Genomic DNA, 24,310 nt, shown 5'->3' with positions numbered 1-24,310 from the left:
ATGAAATGAAAATGAGACCAATTGGACCAATCACCGCAGATTAGCGTCACGCAAAGGAGGGCTTTGGAAAAATGAATCGTTGAGCGAATCGCTTGGGAGTCGTTGAGCAAGTAAGGTAAAAATAAATGCATATTATAAGAAAATGAAAGTGTTTTTTGACCTTATATGCATGTCAACCTGTTGTTGGGGACTCCCAAACCCAAAGTATGAACCTTTCATTACCCATAATAGGGGCACTTTAAAAAATATTTCGGGCATCCAAGACCAAGTCCTGTCTAAATGAATGGTAGAATCCGGAAATCCCAAAAACTGCCTTATAATTTGAGTTGAATTACTGAAATACATGAACTTTTCCATGACATTCTAATTTATTGAGATGCACCTGTAGATGTCTGAAAGAGGCAACTGCAAAAAGAAATATAAAACAACTAATATTGAATAAGTCAGTTATTTCTGGAGCAAAAAAATATATAACAAACAAAACAAAACTGGCATGTCTATGGAACATCCACATTTAAATGCTAATAAAAAAGATTGTTTGGTACCTCAATAGCATGCTGAAATTGCTCATGTTCCCGCTGTAACTGTTCTGCCTCCTGTAGAGAGCTGGCTGTGATGAGACCTGCATTAAGCATTGACTCCCCGTTACGGATCCAACCCAGCACCTGAAACACACATTTTCGATCATCTATGTAAACATACTCTCATTTTTAGAAAGAAAAGTTCTTCACAGTAGGGGTGTCGCTGTATACCAGTATCGATGATAATCGTGATTTAAATAATGAAATATCGTTATTGTGTCAATTAGGGGTGTTGCAATATATCAGTAATAATATGATATTTAAAAGTGAACAACTACCACTAACTATCTGGCTGACATCCCAATGTAGGTGGAGGTATTGCACCTTAATGCTGTTTGACACTTGTCATAAAACAGAAAAGACACAGAGCGCAGCTACTACTGCCGAGCAAAAGAATGGCATCAGATAAAAAGTGAGCTCGCCAGTGTGAGACGTATTTGGATTCCGCGATAGTGGCTTGTTAATCACCTCAGTCTGCAGGACTTGCCAATCAACAGTGAGTGCAAAAGGGGGCAATACCACCAACCTGTTCACCCACTGCCACTGTACAGAAAGTAAGTACTGCCTTTTACACTAAATTGAAAAGCACTGTTTCATGAAAGTTGAGACATGTAAGCATATGGTGTGCTGTTAACTATTGGGTTGCATCAGTGGGGAAAGTGAACATATTTAATACTGACAGATGTGTTCTTTGACTCCACCTTCAGGTCTAAATTCCGCGCCGTCTCCTGACACACTGACTCACACTTTACACACCTGCTTTAGTGCTGATACACTGCCAGTCACAGATAACACAACTATGTTCCTTCCATAAATGTAAATAAACAGACTGAAAACTGCCACACACACACACACACACATTTTCACTATAAAACCAAATACATGATAACATGTTTACTAACCACCACACACCCACTCAAATACTCTGTGGCCGTGTCAGACCTTAAACCACACGGGCATCCCAGCTCCTCGACATCTCTAATCACTCTTTTCCTCTAGAGCAGTCCAGACAAAAATAAATACATAAATAATAAAATAAATTAATAAATGAGAGGATGAAATGAGATTACCAGCTGCTCCTCCTGGCCTAGTTTTTCCTTCTCATTTTAAGCGTGCCCAGGGCTATAAAACTGCTCTGTTTCCCATCAGCCCCTGTATGCAGTCAGAACCACTATTCAAAACTATTAACACTGCACTTCACTCAATATTAAAAAATAGTTAACAAACATTATATAATGCTTAACAGATCAGTAGTTAATAGTAATTTAGTATTTAAAATGCATATGTAATTATAAAAATCAAGCTTCTAGCTATTTGAATATTAACAAATTATATTTTGACCATAATGTAATGTAATAATGATTGTTAATGTAATTAATAAAGTTGCAATTAAAATAAATTAAGTTAAATTAAATTCAGGTGTCTACATTAGAGATAATCACCATGTTTATAACAAAGCTTTCATATTTGAATTTATGAGATTTACGAAATTTAAATGCATTTACCCTGGCTGTTGGGTAAAAGGACCTCTATGCCATCTCTAATCACATTTTTTTATGATTTTTAAACGAAACAAACTACTTTTATGATTCCTTTCCCCACAAAATGTGTTGTTCCATCAATGTTCAAAAAATATATATTTTTCTGACATCATACATTATGGAAGTACTGAAAAAAAAAACACACATTTTCCTTAAAGTGTGCCTTTAGCCCCATTGAACCCTACATGTATCATTGTTTGTGAAAGAAAGGCCACTGCCTAAAATATTATGATCTTAATTATCATTGTTTACTGGAGGAAGACAATCTATCAGTTACATCACAAAAAGCTACATTGTGTGACAATGTAATAAACCAAAGATATGCAACAAGGCGTCAGATGTATTAGTGTACTAGGTAATGTCTAATTTTCAACCTCAATTTGGCCTACATTCACTAACCATGAGTCACTGCTCAGGTACAGACAGAGGAAATTCCCACCTCTAAAATAAAATCTCTATTGCATAATTAATCATGACACTTATTAATATGGAGGTGTGTTAGAACACATCACACAGTGGTTGTTTTGTTCTTCGCTGACAAAGCTGTATCATGATCTGAAATATAAGTCCATGCTTACATGAGCATGTATGCATGTGCCTGAATGAGTTCTTGCATTGCTGGATGGGTAGACAGAGAGACAGACAGTCAGATGTTACCTGTTTGACCTCGGCCTGTAAGTGGCGGAGCTGCACGCACTGCTCCAGGTGTCTCCTGTGCTGCTCTGCGGCTGCGTCCAGCTCCTGCTGTTTCTCATGCAGGAAATCCAACAGGTCCTGCACCCGCGATAACAAAGAGTGAAAAATTTAAGGGGGTCTGAATACTTTCCGTACCCACTGTAAGTCCATGCTTACATGAGCATGTATGCATGTGCCTGAATGAGTTCTTGCATTGCTGGATGGGTAGACAGAGAGACAGACAGTCAGATGTTACCTGTTTGACCTCGGCCTGTAAGTGGCGGAGCTGCACGCACTGCTCCAGGTGTCTCCTGTGCTGCTCTGCGGCTGCGTCCAGCTCCTGCTGTTTCTCATGCAGGAAATCCAACAGGTCCTGCACCCGCGTCGCCATGTCAACATCACGGTCGCACAACAACTCCACACCTTGACAGAGAAAGAGAGACACAGCGAAACAGAGAAATGTAGAGGTGTAACAGAAGGGCGTAAATAATCTTCCCTGACACAAATAAATCAAGCTTTTGTCATAATCGACTTAGTGATTTGACAAGGGATTAATGACAAGAGATTTGGAGAACAGATGTTTATATTATATTAAATATTTACTTTTTTTGCACTGTGACATTATATTCATGACAATTAAGCATAAGTTCCTATTCAATTCTCATTACCATAATGCAAAAAACAAACCAGCAAACAAAACCACATTTTCATTACGGTAATATGACAAAAATAATTATATATATTATAAATTTGCAACACATTTACACACCATTGTAGCATTTGATGTATTTAAATTAAAATATATCATACATGTGTGTTTGTATATATATATATTATTTCCAGTGTTTTACCCTAAAAGTTTGACTTTAGATAAAAACATCTGACTTCAGAAATATTATTCACAAAAAATAAAATCCCAACTGGATGAACAAGAAACAGTATTGCATGCAAAGGCAGGATATGTTGGTAATCCATAAGAAGACTTTAGTACAAACACTTTATTCAGCCTGTGATTTTTGCCAAGACAGCAATTGGACAAGACAAAGACCCGATTAAAGAACACAGGGATTAGAGAGGCCACAATACCCATTAAAGGAGAGAAGCCGAGGATCACACATATTTGATTTATTTCTGAATATGATTTATAACTGAACTCTAATTAAATTATGGGATTTTCACAAAGAATCAGGTGAATTATCACCCTAATAATTTTTTTCTCCAATCCCAGCTTAAAAAGATAGTTTACCCATAAATGACAATTCTGTCATCATTTATTCACCCTCATGTTGTTCCAAACCTGTTTGATTTTCATTCTTCAGTGAAACACAAAAAGAAGAATTTTTGAAAAATGTTGGTGACAGGTTTTGCTTTCCATTGACTTCCACTGTATGGACAAAAAAAAAAAAAAAACTGATCAGTTCTGGTCACACTTTAGTTTGGGGATCAGTTCTCACTATTAACTAACTATGACTTTTGCCTCAATAAATTCCTAATTTGTTGCTTATTAATAGTTAGTAAGTTAGTTGTTAAAGGCAGGGTAGTTGATTTGGTTCAAAAACATTTTTTCGTTATGCTGGTTGAAAGTCTCTTCACATCCCGATAGCAATCACCAAGTTAAGTGGTCTAAATGTATTTATATGTATTAATATCGTCTGTGGAAGGCGTAGAACCATTAAATGTTTGTGCAATCATATCCCTCGGTCCAAGGGCTACTATAGGCTGTTCTACCTGACTGTCAACATATGCATTTGCATACCTCTGCGCATCCTGTTCACGTTATCAGCAAGTTCCATTACACTATTGCAGACCAAGCGAGAATGGAAGGCATTATTATTGTAATTTTATGCACTTTGTACTGTAATGATTTCTCACCGGTGAAAGAAATATGAGGTAATCTGACAGCATTGCATTCAACCCTCCACCAGTGCCGTCCTCTCATTTGCAGGGAGGGTGGGATCTTGCTTTCAAAGCTAACTTGCTATTGCTAGCCTCTCTGAAATCACCTACCCTACCTTTAAGTTTAGGTATGGGGTATGGTTAAGGGATCTAAAATATGTGCTTTATAAGTACTAATAAATAGCCAATATCCTAATACTATGCATGCTAACAAGCAACTAGTTAATAGTGAGAATCGGTCCCTAAACTACATTTTCTTTAGAATAATGTGCACTGATGAATCGTGTACAATGCAACCTGCAATATGCATGCAGAAAGTAAATGGGATCAATTTTGATTTCATACTGTCTTTAAAGTCAGAATCGCCAGAAGTAGCATGACTTTTGTTTAAATCAAGAAAAACTAAACCAACAATAAAAATTGATAACTGACCCATAGTTACATAGTTATACATAGTTAACACAAATAGCATGTACAGAAGTGCAGATACCTGGGTCTTAGCATTGTTAGCACACACATGTTATCACACACACAGACATACTCACATTTTATACCCGTAGCCCAGAGCTGCATTGGGCTAAAGCTCTGAGAGTACTCCAGTTTTGCATTTGTATCTGTGCCTCCACAAAAGGACGCTAGTAAAATGAGGACTCGTTTTGCTCTCTGCTATCTGTGCGTGCTGTCAGATGTCAAATCTTGTGTGTGTGTGTGTGTGACCAGTGATTTTGCTAGGCAGTGTGAGTCTACAGGATTACAGGGCCAGGTGGGAGGAAGGGAGGGCTGCTGGGTGCCTGGATGGACCTGATGTGTTTGGCTTTAGAGTTTAGCGTTTAGCTGCATCCACTCCTCCCCCCTTAAGCCTGCTCTGGACTGACACACTAACACACACGTGCACACACAAACACACACACATCTTTGATGCCTCATGACAGTGATCTCGTGACCCCAAAAGTTGGCTTTCAAAAACATCATACAAAAACATGCACTCTGTTTCTCTGCAGCTTGTGCACAGATCTGAAATGCATTATCAGCTCACAAGAAAACATTTACGCGTGTTATGGATCAGATATCTTGATTTAGTGACATACTGCTTGTGTGTGCATGTTGGATAGAATACACAGTCACCTGACAAACTGTAACTACTGCAAGTGGACTTTTGTGAGTGCACCCTTACAAAAAAGTACTGTGGCGGTACTACAAAACATTGACACTATCAAAGTGCAGTTACATTCACTGTGTTCTGTGAACTTTCAGCAGCAAAATCCAGTCATTTTAATAGGAATCCAAGCAATCGGGAATTTCATGTGAGGGTAAAAAAAAAATTCCCCATGCAAATTTTGTGATGGGCTCAGTTGGTCATGCAAGTTCGTTGCATTGACCAATAGAAAGCTACTTGTTTTGAAAGTGACTTCTATGTTAGATGTACTTCATATATCTAAACTATTGACAATTTTTTAGTAATTTTGTTATGTGGTTTTTCATTTTTATTTCTTTTTCAATTTAATTTTAAATATGAATATTTAGCTTTAATTTCTTTTTCTTTAATTTCTTTTTTTTTTCAGCTGTATTTCAATTAACAAAAATTTTTTGAATATTTTTAGATAACGATATTGAACCTGCTTCTGACTGCATACCATATACACATTTAATATATACCATTTATTACCATATTAATGTAGCACAGAATTTATGGTAGAACAAGGCATTTCAGAAAATACCATAGTACTACATACATGTATGCCCAAATAAACTAAGATATTACTATGTTTTAAATAAATAAATAAATACCATTGAACTCTGCCAAAACGTAAAAATATTTCTGTCATGACAACTCTCGGAGGGATTGGCATGGTAATGTACATGACAATGTTAATGTATTTGGTCTTGGCGGAACAGATCTGCTGCTGCGGCAGAGCAAGTACCGAGACTTGCTACTGCCAATACATCCACAACATGCTGCTGTAAGCATGTAAGAAATATTGCTGCTGCAAATATAACATACATGAAATAACCCCCATATAGCATACAATCACCTCGTAGCAGATCTATACAGGTGGAGCTGGGGAAGGTGGAGGGTTCCTGAAGTGCGCTGCCAACTGCTACAGCAAACAAAAGCCAGGTATTTGAATATTGAGCAGTAACAGGCAACACTAATCATATATATGAATGTTGAGCAGCGAGCTCATTGGCTACCGATACAGGAGAGAACCAATCAGCTGTGCCATGTGATGATGTCATTAGGTCAGATTGAGTTAGACTTAACGGACTGCGCCATCTAGAGTTTCATGCCAGAACTCTGTATATTGGTACATTCTGGTACTTTTTTGTTAGTGCATGTACAGCTTTAAATTTCAATACAGTGACTTTTAGCAGAACCTCTTATCATTGTATATAAGTGTTTGGATCTGTGCTCACCTGAGGCCTGAACTTCTGTGACGTACTGCAGGAGTTCCTGTCCCTGGTGTATGACGTGGAAGGTGAGGTTGTTCATGGTGAGAGCTTTATCGGCATGATGCTGCAGTCTCTGCTCAGCTAGCGTCAGATCCTCAGTGTCAAACTCATTCATCTGCTGGGACAGCTCCTCATTCCATGACTCCAGATCTGAGATGACCTACACAACACATCCACACAAACAACACCATAAGAAGGCATGTATCACTGACCATATCTACAGTAAATGAGTGAACAGGTTTTTAAATTGATTTTATTAGTCTGAAAATGCAAATATTGGATACAGTAGTTAATTTAATACTTTAAAAATATATATAAAATATTTTATTCAAAATAAAGAATATTGTATTATAGCAGTCATTAGAGTATTAGTAGACTGTCTGCTTAATATCTACTAACACTTCATTTTGTTGCTCCCCCAAAAACATTCTACTGACTATAAGTAACTCTGCAAGTACATGTCAACTTATTCTACTAACCCTAAAATAAGTCTACTAATACTCTAATGAGAGTTAGTTGGCAGGTAGTTGCAAAGTACTAAGAGTTAATTGACATGTAGTTGCAGTTAGTAGAAAGTCAAAAGTGGACATAAAATAAATTGTAATCTTTTTTTGTGTGTGTAAATTGTCTTCACAAGGTCACTAATGCATATATAAAAGCACTTTCATGTCAAACTTAAATTAAAATTGACTGAAATACCAAAGTCCGCCAACATTACTGGTATTATTTATTATCTCCATTCCAAATGCAATGACAGTCTTGTCAACAAATAATAAACATTTTCGGTCACACTATTTTAAAATCCAATTTTCGCTATTAACAAACCATTAACTACAACTTTTGGTCTGCTTAATATCTACTAACACTTCATTTTGTTGCTCCCCCAAAAACATTCTACTGACTATAAGTAACTCTGCAAGTACATGTCAACTTATTCTACTAACCCTAATATAAGTCTACTAATACTCTAATGAGAGTTAGTTGGCAGGTAGTTGCAAAGTACTAAGAGTTAATTGACATGTAGTTGCAGTTAGTAGAAAGTCAAAAGTGGACATAAAATAAATTGTAATCTTTTTTTGTGTGTGTAAATTGTCTTCACAAGGTCACTAATGCATATATAAAAGCACTTTCATGTCAAACTTAAATTAAAATTGACTGAAATACCAAAGTCCGCCAACATTACTGGTATTATTTATTATCTCCATTCCAAATGCAATGACAGTCTTGTCAACAAATAATAAACATTTTCGGTCACACTTTATTTTAAAGTCCAATTTTCGCTATTAACAAACCATTAACTACAACTTTTGCCTCAATAAACTCCTACTTTGCTGCTTATTAATAGTTAGTAAGGTATTGTTAAGTTTAGGTATGGGGTAATAAACAGCCAATATGGGTAACACTTTAGAATAGGGGTCCAGAATAATGCATTAGTTAAGCATTAATTAATGGTTAACTTGTTCACAATTAAGCATTAGTTGAGCACAAACACACTAGTAATTAATGATTAACTTACCATTTAGGGAGCTCAGATTTGCTTAACTAATGCATAATCTGAGCTCCCTAAATGGTAAGTTAATCATTAATTACTAGTGTGTTTGTGCTCAACTAATGCTTAATTGTGAACAAGTTAACCATTAATTAATGCTTAACTAATGCATTATTCTGGACCCCTATTCTAAAGTGTTACCAAAAACGGAATAAAAAAATAAACAATACTAATAAAATAAATAAATAAAAAATAAAGTTTTTTTTTTGTCTCAACTGTCATCATTAACTTTGGCCAGTCTGCTCTCTAGGTATCACCATTAGCCATTAAAAACAAATATTAGTAGACTATTGGAAATTTATATTCACAGAATTAATGTCAAGAGAAAGTAAACAACTTAATACGGTGTAAAGAGTTGCCTTGACAACAGGTGGGTAAAAGAAGGAAAAACATGAATCAGAGAACAAGCACTTTGCAAGAAGTTCACTTCAGCCAGTTCTAACATCACACCACATAGAGCATCTAATCAAAACTTTACACAGCAGCTCAATAAATTATTCCCCAATAACACTACAGAAGACAAAAAACAGTGCTGTAGTTTTAAAAACATGACATTGTCATTGATATAGCGATCGGTAAAGTTTAAAGTCATGATTTGAACAAATAATCCTCCCGTCAAAAGCCTAAAGCACTCACTTTGCACTGCTGTGTGGTTGACAATTCCTCCTTCTCTAATGAATATGAGCATTTCCCCAGCTGTTCTGAGTGAAGCGCTGATAAGGACAGTTGGTGATGACTAGAACGGGAACCCAAGCGTTTTCTGTAAGAAGTAAATGTGTTCTTCAGTGTGTGGGAGCAGCGTTTGGGAAATCACACGCCCACTGCTGTACCTTCTGGCACCCTGCCGCCTTGACTGACAGTGCCGACCCGCCCTGCGCTGAGTAACTACTCACAAATACCTCACATCCGATGTAAGGAGTTCACCTACAATCGTCACCCATACTGGAAGTTATACATGTGTACGGTTTTCAGGTTGTTCTTTCAGGTTTGCTCTGTCTATGCAAGGTCTTCTCAGTTTTACCTTTTCTACCAGCAAAGTATCAGTGGAATGTGAGCGCCTTCAAAACTCCCCATGGAATGTGATACTCCTAGATCTGTATTGAATTCTGTTACAGAGATCGGTATCACTTTTACTACAAAAGCCAGTTCGTTTTGTGGACTCTGATTACTTCATATAGGGTTTCCTACAAACAAAACATTTAAAACACAGCCACCAAAAAGTCAATCGCAAAGCATGATGGGCTTTCTGCAGGTTAAGCTAATAATGGCAGATGAGCAGAAGAAGGGCATCTCATTTAACGTCAACATGAAACTGTCTATAACTACTGTATTATGTTTCTGAACTTCTTGTACATGACTGTTCAGTAGAGGTCGACCAATTGATCGGTTTTGATGTTAACACTTTACAATAAGAGTGCATTTGAAACAAAACTTCAAGCTGAAGTATTGTTCCTTGTTAAAGTGTGTTAATTTCAACATTTACTAATATATTTTTCAAATTTAAAGTTGCTTCTGTTAACATTAGTTTATGAACTAAATTTAATTATCAATATATAATTAGTAATTTATATTAATATTTTTATTCATTTACAAAGTTGTCACGTCATTCATTTTGGACTTTGTTTTCCTCATATATTTCATTGAGTTTACAGTCAAACCAAAAATTATTCAGAGACCAGATATATTTTTTGATATTTTTTTTTATTAGTGGGTGCAGGACACTATAGTTCATTTATGTAAGTGAGGAAAGCAAAATAAAGCAACCTGTGACATATTATACCCCAACATTCCTCATACAGTGGACTACCAGTAAAATTGATAAAAATTTGGGACCAAAAATTATTCAGACACTTTGACCTGACCCTGTTTTGCTTAAGTGTTATCTGACATTATCAAGATGAATTTGTTCTGACACAGTTTAACTCTTGTCATATTTTATTACCATTTTCTAAACTATAGCGAAAACACTGTGATAATGTGTGAAATGTTGAAGGTGTCTGAATAAATTTTGGTTTGACTGTAATTGTGTCATTCTGTTCAGGTGTATGTAGTTAATTATCCTTGTTTGGTCTGTGTATTCAAGTTCCTGTGTGTTCAGTTCTAGTTTGTCTGGACGCGTCTGCGTTTATACTACCCTGTGTGTTGGATTACCTGTGAGTTGGATTAAAGACTTTATAAACCTTCTTCTTCATCTTTGTGCGTTTAATACAGCGTAGCTGTGACAAAAGTATGTTTGAGTACTTTTTTCTGGTTAAATAGTAAAGCACTATTTTAGTTTTCGTTCAGTATTCATTTTAAAAACTATCGGTTGATTAATCGTTAGCAACCAGTGTGGTCCATCCTAACTATCAGTATCGGTTGACCTCTACTGTTCAGTGCATGTTATTCCACAGAAGAAAGTTTTTTTTGTTGTTTTTTTTTGTCTTTTGTAACCATTCATCACATTGTAATAACTTTGTTCCACTTTGCTCAACAACTTCTATTTTGGGTGACATCATCTAGGCCGGGACACCTGACCATTACACCAAAAAGGACTTTATTGCTGTTGCATTTCTAAATTCATAGACATTAATATGGAGTTGGTCCCTCCATTGCAGCTATAACAGCTTCCACTCTTCTGGGAGGGTTTTTGGAGTGTTTCTGTTGGAATTGTTGCCCATTTATCCAGCAGAGTATTTGTGATGTCAAGCACTGATGCTGAACAAGAAGGCCTGGTTCGCCATCTCCGTTCCAATGTATCTCATAGGTGTTCGATGGGGTTGAGGTCAGGGCTCTGTGTGGGGAAGTCAAGTTCTTCCAAACCAAACTCATCTAACTACTAGGGCTGGGTTTTGACACAAATTTCACGATTCGATTCGATTCGATTCGATTCTCATTCACAAGCTTGCGATTCGATTCGATTCAATATTGATTATTTTGGATATATATCTGGTACACATGCAAAATTTTCTCAAGGAAAAAAAAATCTCTTAACTAATGCTGTAAAATATACATGAGAGTCAGTAGGTACTACATTACTATAACATTGAAGGTTAAACTGACTGATTTTTTAGGCTATGTCATACAACTGCTTTAATTACACTTAATGAAGTTTTTATAATAAAAGTTACAATTACATAATAATATTTCTACTTCAATAGTTTTTTTTAAATATAAACATTTAAATGTTTGTCATATAAAATGGCTGTCATAAAAAAAATATAAATTAAACATTGAAGAACAGTAAAATGTATAATGAATATATTATATGGTGCATATATTTAGCAAAATGCTCCTCTCTACTGTTTATTTTTCTAGCCGACTAATGAGGTTATGATCACCAATTATATGTTTTTTTTAGGTAAATGTGACGTTACGTGATATTGTTTACAAGCCGTTATATTGACATCTTTGCACGGCTGAAACACTGATTGAGCGAATACATGAGCCAGGATATGGATTGTAAACTTGTACTCTTTCTTTTAACTTACCTTCGGATGTTTAGTCATGTTTATTTTGTGCTGAAATTGGTATTAATGTGGAGGAGATGATCAGTTCACGTGCGCCTCGCGCTACCGCTTTTATTGAACCGAGACGCGCCGCGCTACAGCGATCACTCCACATTAAACAGCGTCAAAACGGTATTTATTGTTTGAATACTGCAATACAATGAACATAATTTGAAATCTGAGACTTTGTTTCATATTAAAAGTACCAAAGCACAATGCTTATTGTGATTTATTGAATGGGAGGTGCCCTTAAATGTTCCACCCATTAACTGAAAACAGGCTAGACTAATCGATTCTTGGGAATTAAGAATCGACATTGTTTCATTAAAATGAGAATCGATTATAATCGAGATATCACTATTTTTTTACCCAGCCCTACTAACTACCGTATGTCTTTATAGACCTTGCTTTGTGCACTGGGACATGGTCATGCCGGAATAAAAACAGGCCTTCCCCAAAGCGTTGCCACAATCTCACAAACATAGCATCGTCCAAAATGTTTTGGTATTCTAAAGCATTAAGATTTCCCTTCACTGGAAGCAAGGGGCCTAGCCCAACCCCTGAAGAAAAGTCCCATACCATTGTCCCTCATGCATAATGCAGTCATGCAGGTAATGTTCTCCTGGCATCCGCCAAATGCAGACTCACCAATCAGACTCCCAAACAGAGAAGTGTGATTCGTCACTCCACAGAACACATTTCCACCGCTCCAGAGTCCAGTGGCAGCGTTCTTTACACCACTCTATCTGACGCTTGGCATTGTACTTGGTGATGTGAGGCTTGCATGTAGCCGCTCGGCCATGGAAATCCATTTCATGAAGGTTTTGCCACTCAGTTTTTGTGCTGATATTAATGCCAGTGGAAGTGTGGAACTCTTCAGCTATGGAATCGATAGAGTGTTGGTGACTCGGTGCACCCACTCTGTGACTTTACATGGTCTTCCGTTTCGTGCATGAGTTTCTGCTGTTCCTAAATGCTTCTACATTCCTATAATACCACTTACAGTTGACCGTGGAATATCTAGCAAGGATGAAATTTCACATACTGCAAAGGTGGCAAACCTTGAGCCTTTGGTGACATTACAAAAAAAATTAAATAGGTTGTTTCATGTTGACTGTAAGAGCTTTGATACAGAGAAACCTTGAAAGTGATACTGATTCGATAAAGCTGTTAGTTTCTCAAACACCCTTTTGACAAAAGTGTGAGCCATTTTCACACGTCCAGAGACACAATCCACAATGACTCATAGTGCAGGCTGTGAAAAGAGCATCCATGATGGCTTTATGCTTGCTCAAGGCTTCCGCTCAGAATCTCTGAGATCAATGGATTTTGTCTTTAGCACTTTGTTCCATTGATCAGATCAAAACCGCCGAGAAAGATAGAAGCAACAACACGTGGTATAGCCTTCTACCTCACAACTGACGCAGAACTGAAACTTCAAACTCATGTAATCATGGGGGACTACCTGATGGCTATGAGAAAAAAATATATATCTGAGAGCAAGATTGTAATTTACAAACAAATAGGTTTCTAAAATCAAATATTGAAATTTGTTAATATAATCATGAACTGCACTGGCTGAGCAGCATGCAAAATGATTAAACACAACACAGGCTAATTAGAAAAACAACTATTTTGGTTTGAAAATATCACTTCTACGAATTGCACAAAAATAGAAAGCTGTATGAGTTGCATATATAAATGTAGAGCTGTGATTGTAAAATGTTGCTCAGCTACCAAATCTGACCTCAGAAGACTACAGAGGGTAGTCCGGACTGCTGAGCGAATCATTGGTACAACCCTCCCTTTCGTGAATGCAGCCAGAATACTGTACATGCAGCCAGTGGGAAGGCATCTCTATCAGTGTGTGTTCTCATAGCAACAGTCTCGTTACAATTTAGTCTATCTAGTAACTTAACTGAGACTATTTTGAAATCCTCTGCTCACCTTCATAATTATTATTACTATTTATTTATTTATTTTATTTGCCATTTTAGCTAGCTAAATATTACACCCATGTACACAAAAAAACGGTGGTTGAGGAGATTCCCCCGCTTTCATGTAAAGCGCTTTGAGTACCCAGAGAAGCGCTATAAAAATGTAACAAATTATTAATTATTATTATTATGTTTATATTAAATCTAAATGTATACCATATTTATTTCCCTATTAATATATTTCAGCGTTTGGAATGCTGATCAGCTAATTTTGATATGAGCTTCAACTATTCATTTAGACTCAAGTCATCTGAAAGGGCCCAAGAATGATGATTAAAAAAAGCCCCCTGACTTCCTAGCACAATCGAGAACCACTTGTCTTGAGTGTTAGAATCCATTGTTTACAACAAAATCAGTGGGTTATTATTTGGGAATAAACTGTCAGACATGTCATAAATTGTGGACTCACATCAATGGCATCTCGTTCAAAGATCCTGAGCTGGAGAAAGAGCTCTAGTTTGATCTTCCGTTCCTGAAACAGTTCCTCCATCTGAGCCTGGGCCTCATCCAGCTGCTGCAGGACACTCTCGATGTGAGCCATTGAGCTGTTATGAGGAGTCTTATTGCTGGAGATCGCAGAGTCCCTGCAGTCAGAAAAAAAGAGTGTGTACGAGTTAGTATCTAGTTAGTCTCTGCAGATTAGGACATGAGTCAGTTAAGTGTATGAGTGTGTTACTGTGCATTCGGGGTATGTTGTTGCAGCTCTGTGTTCTCATATCTTTTTAACATATGTGTTTGTAAAGACAGAAGTCTAACTTGTTTTTAACCAAGTCTATGTGCGCATGTGTGTATACAATTTGGATGTGATCAATCTATCTTCTACATTTGCTGGGGAATTGGGAAATGGAAATGTTGACTGCTCGACTGTTTAAAAAATGTAGATTATTATCGCACAGCCCTATAAATGAAGTTGGACAGACAAGTTCATTTTATTTGCATACATAGAGTATACTCACACAAAGAAATATATACTATATACTGTAGCAAATCTCAACTGCTTGATTGTTTATATCATTTAATCATATTATCTGCATATCTGCAAAATGCGATTATAAGGCATTAAGATATAATGATATTATAAACATTAACATCATAATTTTTGGTAAAGCAGCTAAAATGTGAATTGACATTGAAATGTGTATTGTGAAAGTGCTTTACACATAAAATTGACTTGACTTGGTTTAAACAGAAAAACTCCACATGAAACATTGCAATATCAACAGTGATTGAAGATATACAACTGTAGATATAGAACGGAACGGTTTTCGGTCGCCATTAAGCCACTAGTTTCATAAAATGACTAAATAATCTTTAAAAAAAAAAAGTGCAAAAAGTGTCTGTAGGGTTAGGCTTTAGCAATTGTAATTAATACATCAGACATCAATGGGATACTAAGCCGATGTTTTCTCATTGGGCAGTACCTGAGCTGCTGGATGAGATCCTCCCCTTCTTTAATGACGTTGACGGTGACCTGCAGGGTGGTTTGCTGCTGCTGACCGAAACGTTTGATCAGCTCCTGCACGGCCTCCACTGACTCAGCATAAACATCATCCAGCAACTCCTTCTGAAGCTCCTCCAACCATGTCCACAGCTGCAGAGGAATAACAGCATTACCAGCCAATCAGAAACTTCACAATGGTGTGAACCAGTCAGTGAACTATGTAGATCCATGGGTCTCCAAACAAATAACATTTGTTCTATAATTTAAAATATCCAAATGCATGAACACGTTGGCTGCCACCGAACGGCTGGTGTTGTTATTTCCTGTGAATGGCTTTATCTTGTGAGAGCTCAGGATTAGCCATCTGCCTGTGTTGGCATGTCAAAGAGTGTATCTCCTGCCACAGCAGGCCATGCCCTGTCCTTCCACACCTCCCCATTGTCTTTTTCCATCTCCACCTTCCTCTTTTTCCAAAACTCCAGCCTTTAACCCTTTATCATTCCTTATATCATTATAAAACACACTCTCAGAAACAAAGATGTCTATATAAGCCAGCCCGCTACAGATAGCAGATGGCTAACATTATGCCATATGGAGACGTTAAAGAGAGCGTTGTTTGCTTGTATTAAGTATATGATGAATCATGTACATACTACTACTCATTATCATTCACCGTTTGTGGAATATAGAAGGGCCAGAAGGAAAGAGTTCTGAATTTATAAGCAGACAAATTGTAAAGATTTGAGGTTCAAAAAAAGCTAACCACTAGGTTGGCTTTAGAGCAAATTATTGTATAAACATTAACTTTGTATTATAACCTCTAATTGGAATTACGTGAAAATGATGCATCACTTGTGTCCATGCATCAAAAAAGTGCCAAAGCTGCAGAACTTATAGGAATGTCATTTACATAATATAAACAGTGATCCGTTGACTAGTTGACTAGCTGATTAGTAAAAATGTGTCGTGCAAGACCTACAGAGAAATGTTACAGCACACTTAACAAAATGGTGCAGAATCAATGGAACACTGGGAACCAGCTACTGCTATATTGTAAATCTATTAAAGTGCCCCTATTATGGATTTTTGAAAATTACCATTCATGCAGTGTGTAACACAGTGAATGAAAGCATCCTGCAAAGTTTTAAATCTGAATGCGCACCGTGTATAAAGTTATTGTCTCTCAAAAGAAAGAATCGACTCTGAATCATTGAAACGAGTCGTTTTTAAAAGAATCCCAAGCCGTTTCATGTTGAAGTCAATATGAAATATTAGCATATTGCCCGCCCACTTATTGGTCTTTCTCATTGGTCTGAATGAAAATGCACATTCGTTCTTTGCCAATAGGTGCCGCTTTTGGAGCAGTAAAAATACCGTTTTCCCCGGTAACCAGGGGTGTGAAGTAACGAATTACAAATACTCACGTTACAGTAATTAAGTCGTTTTTATCAGTAATTGTACTTTTTTGAGTAGTTTAAAATTGTGTACTTTTACTTTTACTTGAGTACATTTTAAGTGATGTAACGGTACTTTTACTCCGCTATTTTCCTCCATTTGTGGTCGTTACATGCTTATAAATTAAAACTGCTGGATGAAAGATATTCTTCATTCTTTATGACAAACAAGATAATGTGAATTACAGATTGTACAACGTTTTTAAAATGTATCAATTGCGGTGTACAGTGTTTATTATGATGGGGTAGAATCCACAGCTCAGTACTCACTGCTCAATACTCATGAGTACTTTTAAATAGGCTACTCTTTTACTCTTACTCAAGTAGTTTTTTCGGACAAGTACTTTTACTCTACTCGCACTACATTTTTTGGAAGGTAATGGTACTTTTACTTGAGTATATTTTTTCAGTACTCTTTCCACCACTGCCGGTAACGCTGTAAACAAAGCAGCACTGCGCTCACAACGCTGCTTTATCAGGCATTACAGGCATGATGAAAGGGAAATGAGACCAATCGGACAAATCACCGCAGATTAGCGTCATGCAAAGGAGGGTTTTGGAAAAATGAATCGTTAAACGAATCGTTCGGGAGTCGTTGAGCAAGTAAGGTAAAAATAAATGCATATTATATGACAATGAAAGTGTTTTTTGACCTTGCATGCATGTCAACCTGTTGTTGGGGACTCACAAAACCAAAATATGAGCCTTTCATAACCCATAATAGGGGCACTTTAATAAATTAATTAATAATAATAATAATAATAATAATAATAACCATAATAAATCCAAGTACATTTTCAGAAATTGTGTGTGTACTGTACCTGTTACATAATATTCATAATTATGTCATCATCTCTATACTTTCATCTCTGAAAGTGAAGACCAAAAAAATTATAGACTGTGTGTGTAACTGTTACATCATATTCGAGAACACATTTATGTCAAGTAGAACACATGTAAACACTAGCAAACCCAGACATATCCACACCCACTATTACTCTCTCATAACTTACCTCTTTGCTGTGAGTGTGGAAGGCCACAGACATGTCGAGCAGGACTTTGCGTTGTTCAACGCGTCTTACGAAGTCCTGGATACGATCTTCCAGCTGGTGTGCGGCCTGGTAGATCTCCTCAGGGTCACACTCGCCTGTCTGAGCCAGCTGCTCTGCCGCCTCCAGGAGTTTGTCTGCATTCGTGTAGGTGTTCTGAGAAACATGCAGAAGTTTGGAAGTTAATATGCATTTGACTCATTTCTGAGATGGCTGGCCAAGTTTTGATTATGGGAGGAGAACAGTAGATATTCAGATGGAAAATAGCCAAAGTGATGATCTAACATCCATTTCTCCTTACCTGAGCCACTTCTTCAAAGTCCTCATGACGTTTCTGTAATGCTCGAGCCCGGTGCAGAGACTTCCCCACTCCTGTGTGCTTACTAAGGAATGCCTCACCATGGTTTTCAATCCAATCTAGAACCTGTGTGAGAAGATATTCACAAAGAGGAAAATAAACAAACGTTGCTCAGAGGGTCAAAATAACCACCAAATCACTATAAAAGAACCATAAAAGTTGTCCATATAATTGGAATAGAGCCCGCATTCCATATGGGATACTTTTATGGTTTTTGTCCTTTTCGTATGTGGAGATTCTTTAAAAACGATTTTTGTGCTCAACTGGGGGGAGGACTTTGACTCTAAATGGGAGTGAGAAGACATTCACAGAGAAAAATAACCAAATGTTGCTGAGAGGGTCAAAAGAACCACCACCCACATTATAAAAAGTAATCATAAATGAGAGGGAATAAATGAGGGAAATGTTTTTTCCCGGTTTTTCTTTTTTTTTTTCAGGTTTTATGCAACTGTTGGAACTTTGCCAATCAATTTCCACATTTTTTCAATTGCTTGTCGATGGGAGTGGGATTTTTCCAGGTTTTCCATGAGTGTAGGAACCCTGTAAATGTTCTGTCAATCTCGAGCAGAATGAGTATTTTAGAGCAGAGTAAAAGCCTTTCTGAAACGCGTCGATTTTTACAAAGCTCATCGGTCTGAAAAGCGAGGTGTGCTCTGATTGGCCAGCTTATCCAGCTACTCCGCTTCGTACACGGTGAAAGCCGATCCAGCGATCCACAGTGCGAAGTTGATGTATTTCCTCAGCGACCAGCACGGATCAGCTCTAGGCATGACGAATCGGATATCGTCCTCTTTTGGAAGGCCAAACAAAGTAGTTTCGCTTTCACAACGAAACACAGCGTCTTCACGACATGGTGGCAGCAACAATACTACAGAGAATAAAAGTTACGCCTTCTTTCATTGCGTGAACATTTGGGGGGCGTTATGCAAATCTTCCCACATCGTGATGTAGACATGTGGGGGCGTGTTAGAACGAGCCGTTTTAGGTAGGCGTGGTTGACTCAACTTTTATAAAGAATATCTCTTTGGATTTGAGACTTTAGTCTTTGCAACTTTACAGATCTTCTTTATGCACCAAGAGCTTGTATCACTTCAAAGAGAAAGGAAAAATTGAAATCGCATCATATGACCCCTTTAACTGTAGGGGTTTTGTAAGGGTTTCTGTAACTGGTAGAGCATGGTGCTAGCTACACAAACATCATGGGTTCGGTTCCAGGGAATACACAATATTATAAAACATACAAAAACAACAATATAATAATAATAGTAATAATAATAAAAGTATACTTTAAATGTACTGTATGATGCTTTGGCTAAACGCATCTATCTGATTCATGTAAAAGAGTTCCAATGCAATTCCAGTGTAAAACCACCAGGGGGCACCTCCAAGCAGCAGGAGTCACTGCGACAGCTAGACACCACTATAAACATCAGCACTGAGCACGCAATGAGGTCATCCTGCAGATTAAGGGAGCAAGACTCTGGTGTCTGCTCTGATGGTGTTGTCGGAGTACAATAATTGTGTTTATTAATGGAAATTTAACAAAGAGTAGTAGCTGTTGTTTCTCACAGGTTTGCATGAACGTCTGAATACACATGCAGTATTTTACTAATAAAAACGTATTAGAAATGGTTGATTAAGTGAGTAGTAAATGTTTGATTAACCATTTGAAATCTGCAAGGTGGAGCTGCTAAGCCAGATGTCTCGTATCCGAGTTTGAAAGCTTTCTACCTGCCTCAAAAGACACCGGAGCACACTGCGAAAACACATTGAGTCCTCTACTCATGCATATTTCATTATGCCACCTTTGATCTGGCTGAATGTGCCACACACAGAAACATTCAGAGCTGTTTGTGTGGTGGCATCTGTCAGCACATGTGTGTGCGCGTGTGAATAGAAGCAATCATTTGTTGTGCAGATGTTGAGTCTCCTGCTCACGTGGCTGTTTTCTGATGTCTGGAAGGTTTAGAGGTCCCCAATGCCTGCATCATTTTATGGGGCAAACCCTCAACATAATGAGGCTGCTGAACACAGTTACCATGACAACTGATACTGAATGCTTTTCTGCGAGAAAAATACTAAGTAAAAAAAAAAAAGTAGGAACATAGTGTGGGACAGACCGTGTGTGAGAGAGAGTGAAAGAGACATGTTTGGATGTTGTTTTGAAAAAGATGACAGCATTTTTATTTTTTGGGTTAACTACTCCTTTAAAAAAAATTTACTTGAAAAAGAAAAATGCAAATATTTCTTCCAAAAAATAAAGAAAGAAAAAAATAAAAAATAAAAAACATTCCTGTCAACAATTGCACGTTTACAATTTAATGCAGTGGTGCCTAAAATCTCATTTTTAAATTTATATTTGTTCTTAACTGAGCAGTGAAATCCTACTTTAAACAGAACTCACTTTATATTCAACATAACGATGCCTCACAGGCATTCAGATGCTGCCATTTCATTCAGACAAAGAGAAGAGATTCGACCAGATTCACCTCATTTACGAGCAGGACTCATTTTAGTGTCACACTGTTATATGCATATTCATAAATCAAACTCATTAATCATTTTGTGTTTTGCCACATCAATTTATATTTAGAATGTTTTTTTGTTTTTTGTGGAAAATTCAGAATTGCCATCACAGGAATAAATTAAATTTTAAAATGCAACTCTCCAACTGCCTCTGGTGATGCAGAACCTCATGAATGATATCCAGAACATGGTGCACCGCCTTGGAGTAGTTAGCCGAGGATGTCAGCGAATCTGCACTCCCTGGGGTCAAAGGCCGTTGTAGCTTATCTAGTAGGGCTTTGCCATCCTGACTTACCTGAGGATGTACAGATAATACACAACACCCAAAGATGTTACTTGCAGAAAAAAATCCCACCTTCATTTGAAAATCCAGTTCAGTCGTGAAACTCTACATGTTCCTTTACATGCAATATGCTAGCAATCACATCTACACAGCACAAGGTGACTGGCCTCTGCTCTGCAGCCAATGAGCTTGCTTGCTCACCATTTAAATAGTCTGGTTCAGTGTTCACTGTAAGTTGGTCCTGCAGCGCACCATCAGAGTTCCCCTGAAACCCTCCACCTCCCCCAGCTCCACTTGTCTAGATCTGCTATGGCATTTATATGTGTCTACCCATGCAGCAGCAGCAGCAGCGTATCTTACAAGCTCACAGCAACATGTCTGTGTATAGCAAATCCATATTTGACTTGCAGCAGCAGCGGTGTGCATAGCAGATCTAGTCCGCCAAGACCAACTACATTAGCATCATCATATTGAAGAAAAACTATTCCAAGAGTTGTCATGACTGAATATTTTTTCTTAGTTCTTGCTCAGCTTAGAGGTATCCTGAATTTAGTCTTTAAGGTGAAACTATTCACAAACACTAGTAAATGTTTTTAGTGCAGAGCATTGTTTTTACTTTAATGGACACAAGAGATTTGTACCTCAGAATAGGCAGTGGTTATGTGTTCATAGAGACCCTGGTGGTGGTGGATGGTGTCTTCCAGGTCCTGTAGCTCAGAAGGAAGTTCTCCCTCTCCACAGGCCTTACACCATGAGTCCATGTTGCTCATATACTAGAAAAAGACAAGAATATTCAGTAATTGGTTGTCAAACCAGCCACATACTAGGCTTGCCGCGATAGACGGTGTTGACGGTTATACCGGTGTTAAGCCGCAACACCGGTTGCGTCACTTGCCCACTAAGTTATTTGTTATTTTATATTAGGCATAGCCTGCCCTATAGCATGGTGTATTTTTATTTGTTTTGTTAATAAAAGTTCTATGTTTTATATATAGGCTAAAGTGAGTTTGACGTTGTATTTTTTATGTTGCATTCAAGCAATTGACTCCGAACTGCCGTTAATTCAAAAGTGAAAGTAAAATGCGCACGGCGCTTTTAAGCTATTTAAAAGCGAAGGAAAGCAAGGAAAAGAGGGAAAATTCAAACTAACTAAAAACAAACAATTGCTTTACTCCGAATTGCAGCTATTTTAAAGTGAAAGTAAAATGGGCACACCGCTTTTACAAGCTATTTAAAAGCGAAGGAAAGCGAAGAAAAGAGGGAATGCTCCGCCCCCGCGGTGATACCGGTATTACCACACGCCGATTAACCGGTGGGAAAATTTCCTCACCGACACAACCCTACCACATACACATCTGCGATCTGTTACTACATACTGGAATGATTATACAATAAGTCAAGAATATGAACCAAGTCTCAACATAGCAATTGTTGTTAGGAGGCTAACTTTGGGCCATCCACCACTGAGTGTTTCTTAACAGTGTCTTGTTTAGGAAAAGAATAAATACATTGCAATTTGTCTGTACAAATAAAAACTATTTTTGCCCTGTCTCATTGAGAGCAAAATAAACTAAATGAACAGCATGTCGGTCTATTATTGATGCCGACAACATATATTAAATGCTCAAAGAGAAAGATAAAGGACCGAAAGATGAAAGGAACAGATTTCATTTATCCTTTTTCCAGCACAGGCCTATCTACATCAAGCATTCAACTAAAGAGTCTCTGAACAATCATTGATGATTCACTTATAAAACAAGTAATAAACATCCAAGATTTTACACTGGAAGAAAAAAAAAAACACAAACATAGTTTAGTCTGCCTGTGTATATAGGCAGACTTCCTGAAAAGTGCAATAAGTGTGGCTTGCGGTGCTCTTAAAAAATTTGCGAGTGGTCAAAAATGTCAACATATGCCTCCGACATGTAACCCTAGCCTGTGATGTGAGTTTGAGACAACTTGACAACTTGTTTTTCTGAATAACGGAAAACAGATGAAAAAGTGAGTATGAGTTTTTGTGTTTGGAATCATTATTTTTGCAATTTAATTGGTTTCCATTTGGTGTAAAGTAGGGCTAGGCGATATGGCCAAAAAATGATCACGATATTTTTTTTTCCATATTAGTCGATATCGATAATTATCACGATAAATGTAAAATGTTTATTTCTTTCAAGTTTAAAGGCAGATTTTTGCTCCAATGTGAAAGTTGTGAAAACCAGATGGTTAATTGTGGTTTTAAATTGTTTTTTTTATAGTCAGAACATGACAAACACTTCGTTTTTGGATTCTTTACACTTTTCCAGTCATGTTTCCTTAAAAATAAATATCTTAATAGAAAAACAATAATTTCTTAGTTCTGCATGTTCTAGTAAAGAGTAATATTGTTTCAAATCAAGAAACAAGTTTGTGTTTGTCTCTTAGAAATACACACTTGATAGTAGCTTGAGTTTGGATGCAGATGTAGATTTATGTTCATTATCAAAATCAGTAATATCTGTAAAAAATTGTAGCAATCTCATTTTTATGGTAAAATTTAATTATTCTGACAGTTTGAGGTGTTTTTTAACCATTGGTCTTCCATAGTAGCATACATTTAAATCATGAGTTAAAACCACAAATATAGCACTTCAATACCATGGTACACATTTAATATGGCTTGTAGGTATTTATGAAAAACAGTAGTCTAAATTCATTTATAAATGCATAAACGCTATAGCTTAATCACAAAAAGTACTGTAATTATTCCATTACTCCTCCTTCAATACATTTAACAGATGTCTTCATTAATAATATTCGACAAGAATACCCACATTTCTGACACAATACCGTGGTGCAGTTAGTGCTACTTGTCAAGTCAAGTCAAGTCACCTTTATTTATATAGCGCTTTTAACAATACAGATTCTGTCAAAGCAACTGTACAGCATTAATCAGGAAAAGTGTGTCATTAATGCAAAAGGACAATAGTAAACACTCAATTTTCAGTTAAAGGCAGTTCATCATTGAATTCAGTGATGTCATCA

General features: G+C 37.1%; 1 protein-coding gene across 1 annotated transcript in view; it reads right to left on the bottom strand.

Moving 5' to 3' along the window:
- LOC107751902 (triple functional domain protein-like) overlaps positions 1–24,310 on the bottom strand; it is a 162,369-nt gene that overhangs the window by 48,261 nt on the left and 89,798 nt on the right. Inside the window, exons 9-19 of the mRNA XM_016567674.1 lie at positions 21,931–22,062; positions 21,145–21,301; positions 18,621–18,763; positions 18,424–18,546; positions 18,087–18,278; positions 15,600–15,769; positions 14,588–14,762; positions 7,109–7,304; positions 3,054–3,220; positions 523–665; positions 381–405 (exon numbers count right to left, since the gene is read on the bottom strand). Coding sequence (XP_016423160.1) covers positions 381–405; positions 523–665; positions 3,054–3,220; positions 7,109–7,304; positions 14,588–14,762; positions 15,600–15,769; positions 18,087–18,278; positions 18,424–18,546; positions 18,621–18,763; positions 21,145–21,301; positions 21,931–22,062 — 1,623 coding nt within the window. The remainder of the gene's footprint in view (positions 1–380; positions 406–522; positions 666–3,053; positions 3,221–7,108; positions 7,305–14,587; positions 14,763–15,599; positions 15,770–18,086; positions 18,279–18,423; positions 18,547–18,620; positions 18,764–21,144; positions 21,302–21,930; positions 22,063–24,310) is intronic.

The sequence above is a fragment of the Sinocyclocheilus rhinocerous genome, unplaced genomic scaffold (genome assembly GCF_001515625.1).
Source record: "Sinocyclocheilus rhinocerous isolate Xijiao unplaced genomic scaffold, SAMN03320098_v1.1 scaffold752, whole genome shotgun sequence".
NCBI classification, from domain to species: domain Eukaryota; kingdom Metazoa; phylum Chordata; class Actinopteri; order Cypriniformes; family Cyprinidae; genus Sinocyclocheilus; species Sinocyclocheilus rhinocerous.
This window is presented reverse-complemented; position numbering and strand designations above follow the sequence as displayed.